A 9,479-nucleotide genomic window follows, 5' to 3' on the forward strand; every position below is an offset into this window, starting at 1 on the left:
TCAACTTGCAGCGGTGGCTAAGAAAGCAAATAGAATGTTAGGTACTATTAGGAAAGGAATGGAAAACAAAAAGGAAGACATTACAATGCCCTTGTATCGCTCAATGGTGCGACTGGACCTAGAAAATTGTGTGCAATTCTGATCACTGCATCTAAAAAAAAAAAAAAAAGATAGTGGAATAAGAAAAGGTACAGAAAAGGGCAACGAAAATGATAAAGGGGATGAGACAACTTCCCTATGAGGAAAAGCTAACGCGGCTAGGGCTGTTCAGCTCGGAGAAAAGAGAACTAAGGGGAGATATGATAAGAGGCCTATAAAATAATGAGTAGAGTGGAACAGGTAGACGCGACTCGCTTGTTTACTCTTTCCAAAAATACTAGAACTAGGAGGCACGCAATTAAACTACAAAGTAGTAAATTTAAAACAAATCAATTTCTTCACCCAACGTGTAATTACACACTGGAATTCTTTGACAATGTAGTAAAAGCAGTTAGCTTAGTGGGTTTAAAAAAAAAAAAAAAGGTTTGGATAGCTTCCTAAAATAAAAGTCCATAAGCCATTATTAAAATGGACATGGGGGAAAATCCACTGCTTATTTGTAGGATAAGCAGCATAAAATGTATTGTACTGTTTTGGGATCTTGCCAGGTACATGTAACCTGGATTGGCCACTGTTGGCAACAGGATGCTGGGCTTGATGGACCTTTGGTCTGTCCCAGTATAGCAATACGTATGTTCTTATGTAATATGTTGGAGGCAAGTGTAATGAGGGAATGGAACAAGGGTAGAGAAGAGAAATGAACAGCAGCTGCTTGAAGGAGAATTAAAACAGAAAGTGGAAAAGAAATTGGAACCAACATGATAGAAAAATAAAATGACCAAAGGTAGAAAACGCATTTTATTTTGCATTTATTAACTGAAATATGTTAGCCTTAGAAATGTGCATAGCGGATGTCATTTTATTGTGTTCAACAGAAAAGGAAATACATTTCTATTTTTATTTCTCCATCGTTGCAGTACATGCTGATTGCCAGAATTCAATTTTTGTCTACATATTTTAAATTTCTAATTTGTGATCCCTTGTTTGGTGAAAGTCTGACAGTGTGATTGTAATGGCAGGTGGGAAGATTAGAGGGGAGGCAGTGAAGAGAGGGAATTTGAGGGGGGGGGGGGTCTTTATTTTCTGACCTGGGCCCTAGTATGTCTAACACTAGCCCTGACCTTTGCTGTAGCTGGTGGGGATCCCCAAGTTCCATCAGCTAAGGACCTTCTCTGAAGACACCCAAAATTCCCTTCTACGAAGCTTGGCAGATGGCGGCAACATCCTTGAGCCACCAATAACTAAGCGTGCATGGGGTGAAAGAATCGGTGACTCAAGGAGTTGCTGCTACTGCCTGCCAAGCCTGGTAAAAGGGCATTCTGGCTGTCTTCGGAGGAAGTCTTCAGCTGACAGAACTTGGGGGATCCCTCATGAGTTAAAGTACATTTGATTTGGGAGGTGCAGAGAGAAAATTTTGTGCCCACCCACTGTAGGCTCAGGCCCACAGAAAATTGGCTATCTGGCTACACCACTGCTTTGTTTACATTAATATCACTATGTTAATTCTACAACAGAACACCTATTCTATAAAGAAACTGACTTCTTTCCTTTGTATACTAGTATACTCTAACAGGTGAAGTGCACCTTTAATTTTAGGTACAAACATTCACACCAGTCAAAGAGCTGCCACCATTTAGTCAGAGATATGTACGAAACTTGTAGTCTTCTATAAGTGACATGATTGTGAGTCCTGCCCAGACTGTCTATATCTATCCAATGCAAGATATATATCACAGTTATTTCCCAAACATCCACTCTTTTCTATTGCATAAACTAGCAGTTGAGCCCGTAAAAACGGGCTAGTAAAAGAAGGGGGGAGGGGGTTGAAAGGCCCCCCCCCCCCGGATAGGTCGCCGCCGCCCCTCCCCCCCCGGAGTCCCCTCCGCCCGGGCCGGGTACCTGGCTTCACTATTCAAACCGCCGGAACGCAGCACACAGCTCATCTGAGCTGCAGTCGGCCTTCCTTCTTCTCTGCGTGTGTTCCGCCCTCGTGTGACGTAACGTCGGCGAGGGTGGGACACAGGCAGGTAAGGAAGGCCAACGGCAGCTCAGATGAGCTGTGTGCTGCGTTCCGGCAATTTGAATAGTGAAGCCAGGTACCCGGGCCGGGTGGAGGGTGGGTGGCGGCGGCGGGGACGCCAGGTGGGTGGGGGGAGCGGTAGCGGCACCCTGAGGGGGGGGGGAGCGGTGGCGACGGCGGTTCCCTCACTCGCAGGTGCGCAGGTTCCCTCTCTGTCACGCCCCCGTCATCACGTATTGATGCGGGGGCGGGACAGAGAGGGTCTCTACTGCACATTTGCGAGTGAGTACGCCTCTTGCCATTTATATGTTTGATATACTGACTTTGCTTTCAAATGTATGTAGAACAACATTTTCTATATGGGGATCGTCAGAATCGTCAACAGCAATCCCTTACAGGTACCGCGTCCCTCATTTTTAGGGCTGATCTATGAGGAATTATACAGCGCCCTAAAAATGAGGGACGCTGTACCTGTAAGGGATTGCTGTTGACGATTCTGACGATCTCCATATAGAAAATGTTGTTCTACATACATCTGAAAGCAAAGTCAGTATATTTATACAATAGAAAAGAGTGGATGTTTGGGAAATAACTGTGATATATATATGATTATCCCCACATCGATAAGATTAAGGTCTCTTAAATTGGATTTGCAATGTAAGATATGCTTGTACAGAATGGCGCTTAGATCGATTTTATAGAATTATCCTGATCTAGCAATGTGAAGACACAAAATAATGGTCCAAGTTGACCCGGTAGCAAGTGCTGTGCACTGCCATGTGCGAGGTCCCCATTTTGACTCCCAGAGTCAGCGCTTCTGCTCTCCTGGGCAGCTGAGAAAGCTGTAAAGGGAATGTTGACTGTACCCAGGGAATAGAGAAATCAGGATAGCTGGATTCAGGGCCCATATTTCCAAGTTTCTGGAAGAACACCTGGCCATGGGCATAGGTTTTTTTTTTTTTTTTTGGGGGGGGGGGGGGGGGGTGGAATATTCAGCCTCCAAACAGCAGGGAATGAGCGTCTGAACAAATAGCATGATGGCAGCAGCAGGGCAGAGGTATCTTGACCCCTTCCCCACTTCCGGGTCCAATATCTCTGCTCCCTCCCTGTCTTTGCTCTTATCTAACTGGGCTGCTGTAGCAATACAGCTTTAAACAAACACTTGCAACAGGGCCTTCAAAACCATACCAGCATCCTGTCCCACTTCCGATGTATGCATCCTGCTGCACCATCGAGTGGGACACTGGCAGAGCCTTCAATCATCTGTAGGTTTGAAGGCTCTACTGTGCACAATATTTCTTCTAGTGGTGTCTGTGTTGCTGTGGCAGCCCAGATAGATGGACCTAAGGCAGAGACGGAGTGAGGTGCAGATGCTGGACTGCTAGGTCAAGGAGGAGGTGGCAATGCTGACTTGGGTTGAGAGAGAGAGAGAGAAAGAGAGAGCGAGAGAGAGAGCGCGCGAGAGAGAACAAGAAGGTGGATGTAAGAGGGAGAGAAAGACAGCACACTGGGGAAGAAGAATGAGTGACATAATAGGGCACGAGGAGAGTGCCATGAAGAGGAAAGCAAAAAGAGAAAGAGAAAGTGTGCCAAAAGGTTGGTGGTGGGGGGAAGAGAGAGGAAGTGCTGAGAGGGATAGAGCGTGCCAGGAAGAGAATGTTGAGAAGATTGGGGGGGGGGGGGGGGGGGGAGAGAGAGATGGGAGAAAGAAGAGAGGATGATATGAGGGTGTAGGAAAGAGATGGGGGAGGGGAGATAAAGGAGGGAGGAGGGAAGAAGTGAGGAAAGAGCAGGAGAGAAGGGGAAGATGAGTGGGAAAGTGCAGAAATTGAGAGAAGAGAAGATGAAGGAATTATGGAGAGGTGGGGAAGAGTAGAGAGCAAAGGATGTGCGTGAGAGCAGGAGGTGAAAATGGAAGAGTATGGGATGATAAAGAAAAACAAGGAAAAAAAAAAGGGAAAACAGGATAGAAAATGTAGAGGAAACACAAAGACAATAAAATCAGCATCTGAAGAAAAAAAAAAAAAATCACAAAAGTTAGAAAGGAAAGGAAATGTGGGGAAAGAAAATACAGAAAAGCTAGAGAACCAAAAGACAGACAAGAATAGATGCAACAGGAAGATATCCTATATAATAATTCTCACCTCCAACAGGATGTGCTTGGGACCGTGCCTGCCAGAAGTGGTCTGCTAGGCAGGCACGCACTGACCTCAGTGACAGACAATTTGACAAAGCAAAACAATCTGAGTGCTGGCCATTAGGACACAGGGTTGATAGGAGAGTTTTAAAAGACTGAAGGAACCGAAAGTGTTAAATGGGGGGAGGGGGGGAGTTCTGAAGGACTGAAAGACATGAACATTTGGGAAAGGAAAACAATCTGACTGCTGGCCATTAGGACACAGGGTAGATAGGAGAGTTTTAAAAGACTGAAGGAAACAAAAGTGTTAAACTGGAAAAGGGGGGGGGGGGGGGGGGAGGAGTTGTGAATGACTGAAAGACATGTAAATTTGGGACAGGAAAACAATCTCAATGTTGGCCATTAGCACACAGGGTACATAGGACAGTTTTAAAAGACTGAAGGAACCAAAAGTGTTCGGGGGGGGGGGGGGGGGGGGGCAAGTTCTGAATGAATGACAGAAATGAAAATTTACGAGAGGAACACAATCTGAATGCCGGGCATTTGTACACAGGGTAGATAGGACACTTTTTTTTTAAATTGAAGGACGTGAAAGTATTACATCTTGGGGGAGTGGTAAGGAGGAAAGCGGTGGGGTATCCGGATACTGGGCGTTAGGGCCACGGGGGTACATAGACTTTTGAAAGCCTTAAGGAACCCAAAGTGTGGGAAGGAGGAGGAAAAGGAGGGGAGGGAACGGGGTGAGGGGCATTAGGAACAGGGGAGGGGGCCCTGTCACACACATTCTCACACACACACTGTCACACAGACTGTCTCATTCTGTCACACACCCGCACATTCACTCTGGCTCTCTCTCTCAAACATACACACTCCCAGGAAAACCTTGCTAGCGCCCGTTTCATTCGTTCCAGAAACGGGCCTTTTTTTACTAGTAATAAAATATTTTCAAAACTTTGTAACCACAGCTGAACATGTGGGAAGTGGAGTAGAGGAGTAGCCTACCTGATCCTGGCAACCTGGGTTCAATTCCCACTGAAGCTCTTAAGTCACTTAACCTTTCACTGCCCCAGGTACAAAAAGCTTAGATTATGAGCCTTCTAGCGACAGAAAAAGTACCTGTATATAATGTGCACAGTGCTGCATATGTCTAGTAGCGCTATAAAAGTGATTAGGAGTAGTAGTAAGATAGTGACAGGGCTGGGAGAACAGGGTAGAGACATGCTTGATAGTGTATGTGTACGTGCGGAAGAGAACGCATAGGGGGAGAAGGGAAGGAGTAGGAAACAAAGGGCTCCTTTTATGAAGTGGCGCTACCAATCAGCATGCGCTGAATGCAAAGAAGTCCATGGGAAATTAATGAGTTTCTTTGTATTCAGCGCACTACTAATCAGTAGTGCCATTTTGTAAAAGGAGCAGAGTTAATAGAAGCCAATTAGGTCTATGGCCCTATAATAATTCAAGCAAGACATGGGGTAGGGGAAGATGTATCAGGAGGAATAAAAGTCATTCAGTAGCTGTAAATTAAAGCTCATGGTGCTAAGCAGATAAATCTCTTTCAGCTACTCTGCATTCAAATTGTTGTGTAGTACAAACAAAGAATTTATATATCATTTCTTTTTACAATATATATATATATATATATATATATATATACATACATATATACACATATATACACACACATACAACAAATTTATATATTTCTAGTTATTTCAATATATTCCAATAAAAATTTTTTGGGGAAAAAAAACTAGATCCCAACTCTGGTTCTGATCTAGCCACGCATATAAAGGAACAAGCAAAAATTGTCAGGCCAAAAAAATTAGCTGGTCTAGTAGTTCAGTGGTAGTGCTGACCATGTATTGTAAGTAGCATTCACAGCTTCCTAAGAATTATGAGATTGGGGGGGGGGGGGGGGGGGGGGCAGGGTACAGTGTCAGGATTACTGTGCTATATTCAGATCCCACCAACTCAAGATTCCAGAAGAAACCCTGGTGCATGGCTCCTTCTTGAGGCCATCATTGCAATGATGAGACCTGAAACAGTAGCGAGGAGAGTCTTTTAAACAGGAGACCAGTCCCCTGCTAGTTCTGAATAAATCCTCATGGGAAAAGCATCGGAAAACTTCAGCTGAACACCAAATCAGAAATATCAACCAATGTTCAACATGAACAGCATGGAAATTATATACACACTGTTCGTGTTGAGCATTGGTCGGTAAAGGGGTCTGAGCATTCCCCACAAGAGCTATGCAGTAGGCACTGCTCATGTGCTCATGTTCAGCGACTGCACCCCTCCCAACTCCCTGCAACCAAGAGTCCCCAGAGGTCCAGTGGACCCCCTTCTGACAACCCTCCCAACCTAAAAAAAAACCATCTACAGTGGACTCCCTCCTGCAACCAACCCCCCCCCCCCCCAAAAAAAAAGAAAACCTTGATGATCCAGTGGACCCCCCCCCCCCCCCCCCAAAAAAAGAAAAGAAAATCCCCAGTGGACCCAGCCTGACCCCCTAGTGAACACTGGTCCTGGTGGTCTAATGAAATCCCAGCCCCCCCCCCCCCCCCCCCCCAGATATATGGTACTTAGGCCCCTTTGAGTGCATCCCAGGATGTACATTTGACGAGGGAGGGCCAAGAGACAGGAGGCAGTAGGTGTTTCTCCTGCCTCCGACAAAGGTATGGGGACAGGGAGACAGTTGGTCCACTGGACCACCGGATGTCCACTGGACCTCCGGAATTAGGGCTCGGTCCGATTCACTAGACTTCTGAGGGGTAGGGGTGGGTTCGATCTACTGGACCACCAGGGATTTTGTTTTTTTTTTTTGGTCAGGGGTTGGAGGTTCAGGCTTGGAGAATTGTTTGGGGGTAAAAGGCCTTGGCCTGACTTTGGCTCAGGCAGTGACAGGAAAGTTAACACCAGACACTACCAACAGCTCAGGAGTGTTGGTGGTACTTCCTAGTTGTTAGGCCAGGGGCTTTCCATGCAGCACAGAATCACTAACGAATGCATTTTACTACTAGCATATCATTAAACTTTCGGTTACTGCTTCCGGCACTGTAAAACAATGGCCAAAAGCCCCTTTGCATTATACACAAAACAAAGTTTCATTCTGACTGGCTAAAACCAGTCTAACCCCTCCCTGTTTACAAAGCCACACATAATGCCGATACAGCCGATTCAAAGTGAATGGGCTGCGTCGGCATTAGCGCACCTTTGTAAACAGTGGGCTAAAACATTTCAAGCCCAGTTTACTTTGAGAATCAGGCCCCATCAGCCAGATGATCAAAAGTCCTATACTGTTCCAAATAGCACTCTAAAATTAGTGCAGAACAGCACAGGGCTTTACCGCCCCTACGATCAGAGATAACAGCATACAAATTTAAGCACGCCATTAGCTCTGATCTTTGGGTAAGTGTGGGAGGATCGTGCTCGAGCATGCGCTCCAGCACAATCCTCCCGCACTTGTTTGCCAGGTCCAGGGAGTCAAAAGTCCCAATCCTCCCACATTTGTTTGCCAGATCCAGGGAGTCAAAAGTCCGGACCTGTCATACATTCCAAGGGGATACCCCTCTACACCCTAATCAGTAAGGCCCAATGACCGCAACCCCACACACCCCTTCCTCCAGACACCAACATGGGGGGGGGGGGGGGGCTGGAAGTCAGGTGAACCTCTAGCCCCCTAACACCCCCCTCCCCCCCAACAGGGCTGGAAATTCACTATATAAAAGCAGAAAACCAGTTCCAACAGGACACCTTGCTAGTACAGCAGAAATAACACAAGCTTCACACATTTTAAAAACGAAAGCTGGCAAGTACTTTCCCTCATTGTAAAACTTACCCAGCTGGAAAGTACCGCGAATATTTATGGCTGCTCTCAAGCAAAATCTGGTGACTTAAGCGCCCATTATAAAACAGGCACATTTTAGTGCCAACTTTAAGCCATGTTCCACTTACACATGTGTATAAAAGGCGATTTCTGGGTGTAATACTACCGAATTGTCTGATAAGGTTTACCCCTCATGTCAAAAACCATGCACAAATATACACAAAAAAAAAACATACTCTATTCATAATTTCTAATTATTTACCCTTAACGATAAAGTGTCTAGTACTCAAAATACATTTCTACATCATTACCAGCATACTAATTCAAAGACAAAAAAAAATAGTGACAGGACACCAACAAGAGTAGTGAACCAAAATGAGGTAAGACCCTACTCACTAGGAAATAAAGCTAGGCAACAGCCACAAAACATCTTATATTCGGCTTTCTGAACTCTCTAATTACTTCTCTAAAATTTTACTGCTCAGAGGCAACAGGAAAAGAACGAAAGTGCCGAAGAAACGATGAACAGCAAGTAGAGAAAAACCTCTCTCTCTCCTCATAACTACATATGGTCCCTATCACATTTTTATTTAATCTGTTTTCTTACTCGTCTCAGCCTGCAGGCTACCGATAGTACAGATGAAGACACCGAACACCAAAGACACCTGCATTTTCGCAGAAAACATCAAACAGCCAAACAACCTTCTATTATTCTGTTAACGCTGCACCGCAGACTTATACATCCAAACTCAGCCAATCCCTGCGCTCCCGCCCACAAAGCGTCACGGGTATCCTTGTACAAGTCCACAAATCAGTGTAATTTCGGACAACTACCGACCAATGACTAGGATGGCGTCAGTAGTGTCCGGGCAGACCTTGAAGGTTAAGCAGGGGATTTCCCACGGTTTCGCTTTCTGTTTCGAATTATATCATAAAATAAACAAAAAAAAAATAATCAAATCCGTTTTTCGTACCGACTGAGATGGAGGTTTTATATTTATTCAGCGCAATAAAATATAACAAAATTATCGTGTTGCTGTTGCATATTAGTTTTGGAGAAATAGATTACACGTTGATTATGGTACTAGAACTGCGTCACACAATGCTGACATAAAGCAAAAGGGCTTCCTCCTGGAATATTTTAATTTTGGTATCCCACTGTTGAAGGGTGAAGAAAGCCTGATCCTTGGTTGGCCAAAAAGAGACCAAGTATTATACCCCCAGGTTAAGAAAGTGTTAGAGGAAATAGTAACGTTAAAGGGGAATTCGAAAGAATCTGAAAATGTATTGGAAACCCTGAATCAACAGGTAAAAAAGCAAGAAAAAGACCTGCAAGATACAATCCAAGTTCAAAATAACATGCTTAGGGATTTGGTAAATCTTCGAAGAAAGCCTGA

The 9,479-nt window shown here is 44.9% G+C and overlaps 1 protein-coding gene across 1 annotated transcript in view; it reads right to left on the reverse strand.

The window, feature by feature from the left end:
- LOC115473867 (beta-2-microglobulin-like) overlaps nt 1-8,810 on the reverse strand; it is a 44,453-nt gene extending 35,643 nt beyond the window's left edge. The window contains exon 1 of the mRNA XM_030209019.1: nt 8,690-8,810. Within this exon, the coding sequence (XP_030064879.1) occupies nt 8,690-8,768 (79 nt within the window). The 5' untranslated portion in view covers nt 8,769-8,810. The remainder of the gene's footprint in view (nt 1-8,689) is intronic.
- Between the last annotated feature and the right edge of the window lie 669 nt (nt 8,811-9,479).

This window comes from Microcaecilia unicolor, chromosome 7 (assembly GCF_901765095.1).
Source record: "Microcaecilia unicolor chromosome 7, aMicUni1.1, whole genome shotgun sequence".
NCBI classification, from domain to species: Eukaryota; Metazoa; Chordata; class Amphibia; order Gymnophiona; family Siphonopidae; genus Microcaecilia; species Microcaecilia unicolor.